This window comes from Crocodylus porosus, unplaced genomic scaffold (assembly GCF_001723895.1).
Source record: "Crocodylus porosus isolate Cpor-Errol unplaced genomic scaffold, CroPor_comp1, whole genome shotgun sequence".
Taxonomy (NCBI): Eukaryota; Metazoa; Chordata; order Crocodylia; family Crocodylidae; genus Crocodylus; species Crocodylus porosus.
In genome coordinates, this window is record NW_017728931.1 from 59,419,616 (window position 1) to 59,430,806 (window position 11,191).

An 11,191-nucleotide genomic window follows, 5' to 3' on the forward strand; every position below is an offset into this window, starting at 1 on the left:
GTTGTAAAAAAAAAAAAAAAAAAAAAAAAAAAAAATCCGAATGTCACCAGCATGGTTCTGTTCCTTGAAAAAAGGTGCCTGCACTTTAGGAAGGTATGAAGTATCTCAGCCCAAATATAGTCCTAATATAAAACTTGAACTGCAGGACAAAATACTGAGGAGTGTGAAGATAGGGTTAAAGAGAAGCTAACTCATCTTGTTTTCCTGGGGCTATTCCCTTGAAGTAAGCCTCTTCCTCATTTGTTAATCCATCTTCAGAGTTTGAATAGCTGGTACTTTTCCCTATATGCTGGGTAGAGCAATAACAGATTGATCCACAGACCTCTTACAAATTCCATGATGGTCCCCCCTGTAGCTGCTAGGTAGACAGTCTTTTTAGCATTCAGGAGGTGTCTACTTTTGTACGAGTTCATTAAACTGCTTTTCCATACAAAGACGATCCATTTCTGAAAAGGTTAGGGAAGAAATTTTTGTCCCAACAGAAGTGTAACCTACCCCCAGTTTGACTCAGTGGCTTGTTGATCCTGAATCTTGTCATAGTTTTTCCCCTTGAAAATGCAAGATACATTGAACTTCTGAGAGGCATCTACTGTTTTCCAGCTCGTAGTCCAGTCCCTGCATCACTTGCAGTGGTATTGGCACATGGGGGCTATGTCTCACCAGACTTTTCAGAGTTTGGTAAAAGAGGTCAGTTGAGCCTTCTCTCTAACTTTTAATGTAACAAAATGCGTCTGAACCTGGATTTTAAGGATGCCTCTTTAAAATAAGGACTAATTGGGCTGTTTACGTCAAGTTACAACTTACTTTTCCTGTTTCTCTTTAAGTTTACTTTACATTAGACTTTCTTGATCACTTGGTGTAATTTTAGGTTGGAGAGTTCTGGAACAGCTGTTACATCCCCTCTTTAGCATGTACAAATGCTGTAGAACAGTGGTTCTCAACCTCTTTTATACCAGGACCCACTTGTAAATTTCAATGGCCAGCCCCCCAGTGTGTGGGACACAGGGAGCAAGCAGCTCTGCCAGCCTGCAAGTGAAAACCCAGTTTCCCACCTTTTTCTCTTTTAAAGGAGAATCTATTGTTAAAGTTTTGTTCATGACCCTTTTGTATATTCTTGTAACCAACTTAGGTCTTGATTCATGGGTTTAGAAACATTGCCAGAGAGCAGAGGTGTCAAACTCATCCAGTCCTATGAGCTGGATTAGAGTTGCTGGGCTGTTTTGCTGGCTGGACCAGGACAAGACCCCCTGTGTAGTACCCATGGTGCTGGGTCTAGTTGGCACATACTGGCCCCTGGGGCCAGCATGGGGTGCATGCTGCCCATAAAATGTTGCATAATGCTGTACGTGCCCTGCGTTAGTTCTGGAGGCTGCATGTAGACTGAGCCCTGGGGCTGGTGTGTGTTGCATGTGGGGTTGGAATGGTTGCACATGCTGCAGACAATATCACAGAGGGCTGGCATGGGGCTTATGCTCCATGTGGTACTCTGCCAGACTGGACCTATGCGCTGGCTGTGGTCTAGCCTGATGCACTACATGCAGCACATGCTGACCCCAGGACTTGCCATGCACTCAGCCTCTAGGGCTATCACTTGGTGTGCCCTGCTCATGGCACTTGGCCTCACATGGTGCTGCAGGTGGACAGGGGGTCTGGGGTACAGGCTGCATGCAGCGCTCTGGACTCACCTCCCCCTCACCCATGCTGTCTGCAGCATGTGGGACTGGGGCTGGTACATAGGGTTGGTCTACAGACTCATGGATCAGATCTGGCCTAAGGGCCATACGTTTGACACCCTGCTGTAGAGTGCGGGCCAACCCATTTTAGTAGGAAACAGCTGGCTGTGGAAGGCTTTAGATGCTTTTGATCCCAAAAGGCACTAAATTTCAAGTGTCAAGTATGCAGTGTCATAGAATCATAGAAAATTAGGAAGAGACTCCAGGAGGTTATCTAGTCCAACCCCTTGCTCAAAGCAGCACCTTCACTAGCTAGATCATTTACAAACAGGGCTTTGTCAAATCAGGCCTTAAAACCCTCCAAGGGTGGAGATTCCACCACCCCTCTAGGTAAACTGTTCCAGTGCTTTACCACCCTCCTAGTGAGAGAGTTTCCTAATATCTAACTTAAACCTCCCTTGCTGCAACTTGAGATCATTGTTCCTTATTCTGTCATCTGGCACCACTGAGAACAGTCCAGCTCCATCCTCTTTGGAACCACCCTTGAGGGTAGTTAAAGGCTGCTATCAAATCCTCTCTGTCTTCTTTTCTGCAGACAAAATAAACCCAGTTTCCTCAGCCTCTCCTGAGAAGTCGTGTCTTCAGTCCCTAGTCCCCTCACCATTTTTGTTGCTGTCTGCTGGACTCTCTCCAAGTTGTCCACATCCTTTCTAAGGGTGGGGGTGTGTGCAAAATTTGACAGTACTCCAGATGTGGCATCACCAGTGCAGAATAGAGTGCAATAATTACTTCCCTTGATCTGCTGGCAGTGCTCCTGCTAATGCACCCTAGTATGCTGTTGGCCTTCTTGGCAACAAGGGCACACTGCTGACATATGTCCAGCTTATTGTCCACTGTAACTGCCAGGTCCTTATCTGCAGAGCTGTTTAGTCAGTCGGTCCCCAAGCAGTAGCAGTGCATGGGATTCTTCCATCTAAGTGCAGGACTTTGCATTTGTACTTGTTGAACCTCATAAGACTTCTTTTGGCCCAGTCATCCAATTTGTCTAGGTCACTTTGAATCCTAGCCGTACCCTCCATTGCATCTACTATACCCCAGCTTGGTGTCATCTGCAAACTTGATGAAGGGTGCAAGCCATCCCATTTTCCAAATCGTTAATGAAGGTGTTGAACAAAACTGGCCCCAGGACCAACCTCTGGAGCATTCCACTTAATACTGGCTGCCAACTAGACATTGAGCAATTGATTGCTACCCATTGAGCCTGACAGTCCAGCCAGCTCTGTCTAACGTGCAGTCCATTCATCCCACTTGTACTTCCTCAGCTTGCTTGCAAGAATGCTGGCTTGGGAGACTGTATCAAAAGCCTTGCTGAAGTCAAGATATGTTGTGCCCACTGCTTTCCCTGCATCTACAGAGCCAGTCATCCCATCATAGAGGGCAGAGTGGTGAGGAATGACGTGTCTAATTACCTTCTCCTTCAGGATGGATTCCTTGAGGATCTGCTCCATGATTTTTCCAGGGACTGAGATGAGGCTGACTGGTCTGTGGTTCCCTGAATCCTCCTTCTTTCCTTTCTTAATGATGGGCACTATACTTGCCGTTTTTCCTGGGATGTCCCCGGTTGCCATGAGTTTTCAGAAATGATGGCCGGTGGTTCTATCATCACTTGAGCCAATTCCCTTAGCACCCTCAGATGCATTGCATCCAGCCCCATGGACTTGTCCATGTCCAGCTTTTCTAAATAGGTCCTAACCTGTTATTTCACCACTGAGGGCTGCTCACCTCCCCAGACTGTGCTGCCTGGTGCAGTAGTTTGGAAGCTGATTTTGCCTGTGAAAACAGAAGTAAAAAAGGCATTGAGCACTTCAGCCTCCTTCCTCATAATCTGTCACTAGGTTGCCTCCCATTCTGTAAAGGACCCACACTTTCCCTGACCTTCCTCTTGTTGCTAATATACTTGTAGAAACCCTTTTTGTTCCCCTACCTGTCCCTAACTAGCTGCAACTCCAGTTGCTCTTTGGCCTTCCTGACTATCTCTGTATGCCAAAGCAATATTCTTATACTCCTCCCGTGTTGTTTGTCCAAGCTTCCACTTCTTGTAAGCTTCCTTTCTGTGTTTACGGTCACTGAAGAGTTCTCTGCTAAGTCAAGCTGGCTGCTTGCTACATTTGCTATTCTTCCTGCGTGTCAGGATGGCTTGTTCCTGTGCCCGCAGTAAGGCTTCTTGAAAATACAACCATCTTTCCTGAACTCCTCCTTTCCCTGTCAGACTGGCCTCCTAGGGGATCCTGCCCATCAGTTCCCTGAGGCAGTCAGTCTGCTTTTCTGAAGTTTAGGGTCCACACTCTGCTGCTCTCCTCTCTTCTTTTTAAGATCCTGAACTCAATCATCTTATGGTCACTGCTGCCCAACTTTCCATCCACTTCTACATCCCATGCCAATTCTTCCCTGTTTGTGAGCAGTAGGTCAAGAAGAGCGCGGCCTCTAGTGGGGCAGCATCCTTCACCCTGAACTTTTTGCAAGAGGGCGTTCCTTTTTTAATTTTGGTAATAATATAAGTTTGTCTCTTAAATTTTAAGGGTTTTTTGGAGCAACACCTACATCCATATGATTTGCCACCTCTTTCTAGAAAAGTTTTATTTTTCACTTTTTCTTAAAGTCTCGGTTGCAGATTTGTGCAAAGAAATCCATTTTCAAATAGAATCGCTATACCACTTGTAGTGTTAATTTCTCAGTATATCAATATAATTTGTTTATTCTTCCTTCAGGTTTTGAAACGACCAGAATATTTTGGGAAGTTTGGTAAAATACATAAAGTAGTTATCAACAACAGCACATCATATGCAGGCTCACAGGTAAGGCAGTGGGGGTTCTAATGTCTGTGGTGCTAATGAGAGAGGGGATTAGCTGCGTTAGTCTGAAGTCAGGCAGGAAGTGGGATGGGGCAGCAACTTAATCTAACTTGTTCAGAAAGGCAAGAACTTTTGTTAGATGCTGTGTCTATGGAAGTAGGTTGCTGTCTATGAAAGCTTATGTCTCTCTCAACTAGTTAGTCTTGGAAAGTGCCACCCCACCCTAATTTCTGTGTCTTGTTATAGTGGCAGTATTCTAGGATGGATTTTTAAATAAATTTGGGTTTCCCATTCCTGATCAGGTCAAAGTTAACTATAATGGTAGATCGTGGGCCTGGGGTTTGGAGAAGAAGAGAACACTGGACAATACTATAAATGATAGTCCAATTTATTTATAGAATGGTCTTGTGTCTTTAAGTGACTTGCTCTAATTTCATAAGCCAGCAAGAAATTTAATGAAATACAGGTAGAAAAGTTAACTAAACAAATTGGTAGAGGGGAAGAAAAGCTTCAGAGAAGCAATTAAAGGTTATGAACATGAACAATTTTCTATAATGCAAAAAGGTGAAGGATAGATGGTTTTCACACACTTCCTGTTCAGCAGTAACTGTACATGGTCATGTTCCTAGTGGTAACTTATACATGCCATTCATTAAGGACTGTTGTTATGGTCTGTCGTCCATTTATCACAGGGTAAGAGTGTATATGTGAGCATTTACTGCAGAGTGTAGGTGACAATGGTGTAAAAAAAAAAAAGCGTCATCATCACCTTGCTGTATATTTTGTTTGTCCATTCACCAGTATCCTCATTTTCTTAAATCTCTAGCATTTATTTAAAAAAGGGGGAAAAAAACAACAACCCCCACGAACATAAAGCTTTTAGCAAACTTCAGTTTTAAGAATCCTTTTTCCCAGCTATCTATAATATTTTTAGTTAGATAAATTTCATTAGACTTTTTCATTTAAATACTTAACTTCAAATTTAGTCAGATTGCTAATGAGTCACTCTTTCAAGTAAATAACAATACTTATCCAGAAATAATTGAACACTGTGAGATACTTCCATTCTAGGGTCCAAGCGCAAGTGCATATGTAACCTACATCCGGTCAGAAGATGCTCTGAGAGCTATACAGTGTGTCAATAACGTGGTAGTAGACGGCAGAACACTTAAGGTAATATTGTTTTGTGGACTGTTATCTGCATGTGCAAAGACTGTAGCATTAAGTGCAGATTCTAAAAATCTGCTTCTTCAGATGCATTGATATATTAGTGAAGGAAAGCTGCCAGTTAGGTGCAGTGTTCATGTAAACCAACTTTTCAGTCTTCAATTGTGTGTGTGTGTGTATATGTGTATGTATGTATATATGTGTATGTATGTATGTGTATATATATAGGTTACTAGTCAAGTGAACTTCCTGGAATTTTATTTAAACTTTATAGATAACTTGTCAAGAGTTTTAGTTAGTTTGGAAAAAGCAATGTTGCAAAGCTTTTCTGTATAAATTAGAACTGTATTTTGAAAATAGTTAACACTTGGATTTCCATAGTATTTCATGAAAATCTGAACCTAGGAAATGGGTGAAGCTGAAAATGGAGAGATGTTCTCTGTTATGATATAAAATACACCTGTCTGTTTCTCTCTTGCCTTCCCTTCCTTTTGTTGTTCTTGCATGTTGTTATTCTTCAGTCCCTCTTCCTATGTTTATCAGTGATCACTCATGAAGCACCTTTTCCTCCTCGGTTGTTTTTTTTTTTTTAACCAGCAGTCAGCCAGGGAGCAAGAATACTGGCCCAGAAGTCAGGCCCAGGTTTCTTGTGAGACCAGAATATTAACCATAGCATCCCATGCCAACCATCTTAACTTTAATTTTTCTCTTCAACTTCACGAGCTCCATTTTATTAGTTAGTTGTGTGCTTTACAGACAGTATGTGAAAGTTGAATTGAAAGGGAGTAGTTATTTTTATCCTAATGCACTTGATGCTGTACAGCCAACAAATTACAAGAGTTAACTCCTTGGCGAATAGGCAATGTGCGTCTCCTGGGGCTGGAAGGGCATGGTGACCGCCTGTGGGTGGCGGCCAGGGCGGGCTGAGTGGGGGCTGTCCTCAGGCAGCCTCAGTGATGTTGGAGGGGGGCCTCCCCCTGTGGCCAGACTTCAAGCCCAGAAGTGCCACTTCTTGCAAGGTGCTGGGCACCAGTGCTCCACCTGCCTGTCTGCTAAGCCTAGAGTGGAGTGCTGGCTCTTGGGGGGAGGGGGGAGGTGGCATGGAGGAACGGGATGTGCACCCCCTACCCATCACCTATGCGTAGGTGGATTCTAGAGAAACTTTCATGGTAGGATTTTTGCAGTAGCTGACACATGCTAAGAAAGTCCTGTAAGGAAGGCAGGTATGTTTTTGCCTTTTCACACATCGTTAAATGGATATGTAGGTTGATTTCCTAAAGCTGGTGGCAGAACTATGTGTAGAACCTAAGAGTCCTGAGCCTGAACTCTCTTTTATCTGATGTTTTGAGGAATGGCCCTGGAATGAATACACCAAGTAATAAAATACAGGCTTGTAATTTGAAGGATTTTTTTCTTATTCTTCATAGATATGAAAATAATATTTACTCATGCTTGGCTTTGTGGTTTTTTTATTAGATCATAAATTACTTGAAGTAATTCTGATTTTTTTTATAAGTCTCATGTCACTAGCTTCATATTTAATCCTCAAAAAAACTTGTTTAGATTAAACCGATTTTTATTTTAGGAAGCTGTGCTATAATTTGACATAACTGTTTTTTTCCCCCCCCTATACTGTAAATATGACTTGTCTCTTTCTCCCCCCCCGCTTGTTTTAGGCTTCTTTAGGTACAACAAAATACTGCAGTTATTTCCTAAAGAATATGCAGTGTCCAAAACCGGACTGCATGTATCTACATGAGCTGGGGGATGAAGCAGCCAGTTTCACAAAAGAGGAGATGCAGGTACATACACGGAGAGAACATTCTCTTCAGAATGTAAAAGGATACTTGACAAATTGGGTGTAGCTGGTGGTGCAATTGGCTACATGTCCTTTAACTGTGGTGCTTCTGTGGGCTCAGAAAAGGAATTCCTCAATAGATGGAAAGTCAATGGGATTGTAAGAACATTTAAATGGTGGTTTAGGAAAAACTCCTGATTTACGTCATCTTCATCTGATGAAAAGGGTCCTAAGTAGCTGCAAGAGTACAAAGATGCTATGAGGGTAATTGTGGTACAGCAGAATATTTCTGTAAAGGTGCAGCATTTGTTACAAATGCCTCAGAAAAGCGTGTTTTATTTAGAGTGGGGAGAGAGAATAAGGAGGTCTCTCTCTGTTCCTGAAAGTTGATAACTTGTTTCAAAGTGATCTTGGAAGGATTGTTTTTTTGAGCCTGGATCAGTGTAGCGTGCAAGTGTCACGAGTGCAAAATAAGTTTGTTTCCTTTGGAGAATTCTAAAGGTTTGTGTTAATGAAGTGTGACGTCATGTATGTAATACCAATTGAAGTGTCTCTGCACTTGTGAAAGTGGTGGATGTACTGACCTGGAGTGAACCTTAATAGGATACTGTTTGGAAACTATTTAAATGAGGCAAGACTTTTGCTGCTTAAGGCTACATTACGTTTTAGTTAATTTGTGAGGTAATATTCCTCTGAGGTCTTGGCACTGAATACAATTAAATTTACTAGTGTCTTGGCTTTCTTCATTATGCCAAAACCTAAGTGGTCTTCTGAAACTATATGAATTAGTATTAAGAGTATATTTACGATTTTAAAGGGGTGGGGAGTTTTCTTCAGCAGTAGATACTATTGGATGTTATATATTTTTCTGTTGTGCTTGTTGTAGTGTCTAAGAGCACTGCATGCAATGATTGGCAGTTGAATTCATTTCTTCCCACTTGCAGTTATAGATGTTAGACGGAATTAATAATTTAAAATTAAAATGATGGTAGGTACTAAAATTTAAGCTGCAAAAATTGTTTTGTGATATCAGATTCCTTCAGTTAGCTGTTGAAACATGAGAGGAAGGAAAAGCAGAGCTTTAATATTTAGCATGAATCCCTTTCAGTTGCCAGTCATTTTTACATAACTTCTGAAACAAAGTCACACTGCATTGGGTTTTGAGTAAACTTCAAAAAAACCATCCTAAGCATATTCTGCTAACTTAAATAGTTCTGAACTGAAAGAATCTAATGTCTTTACCCACTCCAAAAAGACTGTTTCTCTGCAGTGTGAACAATTCCAGATTGAGAATTCTTTCCCCAATTTCTGAAAGTAATATATTTCTTTCCCTATAGTACTTCTGCCCCAAAATCTGCTTCTTTCATTGAACAGCTCCCATTCCACCTGAGTTTTCATGCAACTTAATAGTAGCAGTGTAATTGCTTTTGAAATAGTCCTTGAAATTCAGGAGTTTGCAACAGGAAAAGAATTCTGAAATGAAGAGACTTTGTTTCTCCCTTTTCCTTTTCTACCCTTAAATAGCTTAATCTGGTCAGGAGATGTAAAATGCAAACTTCCTTTGGAAATTTGTTTGGTTTTATTTGGAAGGTATCCTAGTAGTTGCATCTTATTCTCCAGTTCAAGTGAAAGGCTTCAGCAAATTAACTTCAAAAGCAGAGAAATTGTCAGAGGGGAAAAGGAGTGGGGGAGGATAAATTTTGCGTTCGAAGCAGCTAGTGGATTGCCAGGTTTAGCCAGCTGAGCGAGCCTGTATGCGAGCCTCAGACTGCCTGGAACAACCTCTTGACTGAGATTAAAGAGCACCAATTTGAATGTATTTAAGCAAAGCCTTAGTATATGCCCAAGATGTGTTTAAACACTCATTGTTAGGGGAAAGGAGTATGTACTTATAATCCAGTGCCATCTGTATTTAACTTTTTCCCAGGCGGGTAAACACCAGGAATATGAACAGAAGCTACTGCAAGAATTGTACAAACTAAATCCCAATTTCCTCCAGCTGTCTACGGGTACAGTTGATAAGAACAAGAACAAAGTGACAGCACTGCAGAGGTATGATGCGTAAGTACTGATGCCAGGCTGGCTGGCAGCACTTTCCATTTAGTTATCTCTTAATTCCTTGTTTCAGTAGGCACCCAAACTCTTATTACTGCAATAGTATGTGAATTAATATTGTTAACTGGCAAATATTGCATGTTTGTCTTTGCTATAAGAGGGTGATCTGTGCTGTCACAGCTGAAGTGTCTAAGTGATTTTACGTATTTGGTATAGAACATATTTTTATTAGATTTGGATACTAACATTTAGGTAATTCAGTGCTGGGGGTGTGGAATGAGCTTTCATTCTTTCCCTCTGAAAAGACAGCAAAGCAAAGATGTTTGTTGTGCCTAGCAAACATACTGGTGCCTCTTATTTTGACTACTACATCTCTGTTTTTGAGGGAGAAGGGTCTCTGAAAAAGCCACTTGACAGCTTTTATCTGCTTGGTAAAAATCTTAAATTTTAAGATGGATACTTGGGAGTTATTACAACTTTTTATTTAAAAAACACGTTCATACTGAGGAAAAAAAATAAAAATATATACATTATTGTATATAGTGCTTTTGATCCAGGATTTGAGTCTGTTTTGGGTCAGTTCACCAACTATTGAAATTTAATTTTGACAGAAGTTTTCTGTTAGCAGCAATGTTGCACTACAGCTTAAAAGGAAGAAATACTGTATACAGGGGAAACTGCTAGGTGAGCTACCACATCTGGAATTTAACTAGGATGCTTGGATAATCTAGCCCTGCTCTTGCAGGAAGTGTCATGTTTTTTAATGACTGCAAGTGATCAGGACCTCCAGTTTTACCTTGTCTGGAAGACTGTGGTACCTTGTTGTGCCTTGGGCACTGGTTCAGTACTGCCTCTAGAAATTTGCTGCCAAGTAAAGCACAAACACCACTTCCTGCAGTTTTCAGTGGTTGATGGCTTTAAATTCAAGGTCTAAACCATTTCTGCTTGACTTGAAACTTGATCGTATGTCTAGCACATGATGACAGAATACAGGGAGTAAAGAATTGCTCTTTGAAAATGCAACACAGATTTGAGTCATTAGTAAGCATCTGTGATTGTTGGAATCTGGTGTACCAGTGCTACATCCTGGCATTTATCAAGAAGTACCATGATACTTCCATGACTGCAAATGGTCTGAATTTTAATTATCTGAATGGCCCCACCACACACACATTTGGATTAATACGGACTCCAGGAGCACTGTCTCGAATTACCAGTGCAGTTTCCTCCTCCACCAATGGGCTTTTGAAGTCCACTTAAACACTGATTGACACCTGTTGTATGCAACTCAGGCTGGTAAAACTTGACTTGTCTGTTCAGTTTTAATGAAAATGGCCAACTCCCCAGCTTTCTACTCCGTGATCAGCTTCTCATTTATGTCTTATTTACTGGTATACCACTACCTTTGTCATGCTAGGTTGAATTTAGAATCTATGCCTCAACGTATTTCATAACTGAGTTAGAATTACAGTTTTCACTGTGGGATAAAGCAGAATCTGAGCTGTGGGGGCTCCATATTTATATTCAAATACAAACTTCCATTAATAGCAGGGGAGATGAATAATTACTGGTAAAGACTACTGTTATTCTCCCTGTTTCCCCCCTCCCCACCCAGGTTTGTTCCTGTTTTGAAGTCCTTCTTTGCA

At 41.4% G+C, this 11,191-nt stretch overlaps 1 protein-coding gene across 8 annotated transcripts in view; it reads left to right on the forward strand.

Moving 5' to 3' along the window:
• Positions 1-11,191, forward strand: part of CNOT4 (CCR4-NOT transcription complex subunit 4) — a 69,736-nt gene that overhangs the window by 21,796 nt on the left and 36,749 nt on the right. For 5 of the 8 annotated variants that reach the window (XM_019545145.1, XM_019545151.1, XM_019545148.1 and 2 more), the window contains exons 3-6: positions 4,442-4,528; positions 5,597-5,698; positions 7,369-7,494; positions 9,418-9,551. In XM_019545145.1, the coding sequence (XP_019400690.1) occupies positions 4,442-4,528; positions 5,597-5,698; positions 7,369-7,494; positions 9,418-9,551 (449 nt within the window). The remainder of the gene's footprint in view (positions 1-4,441; positions 4,529-5,596; positions 5,699-7,368; positions 7,495-9,417; positions 9,552-11,191) is intronic. The other 3 variants (XM_019545146.1, XM_019545149.1, XM_019545153.1) reach the window with 1 other exon arrangement.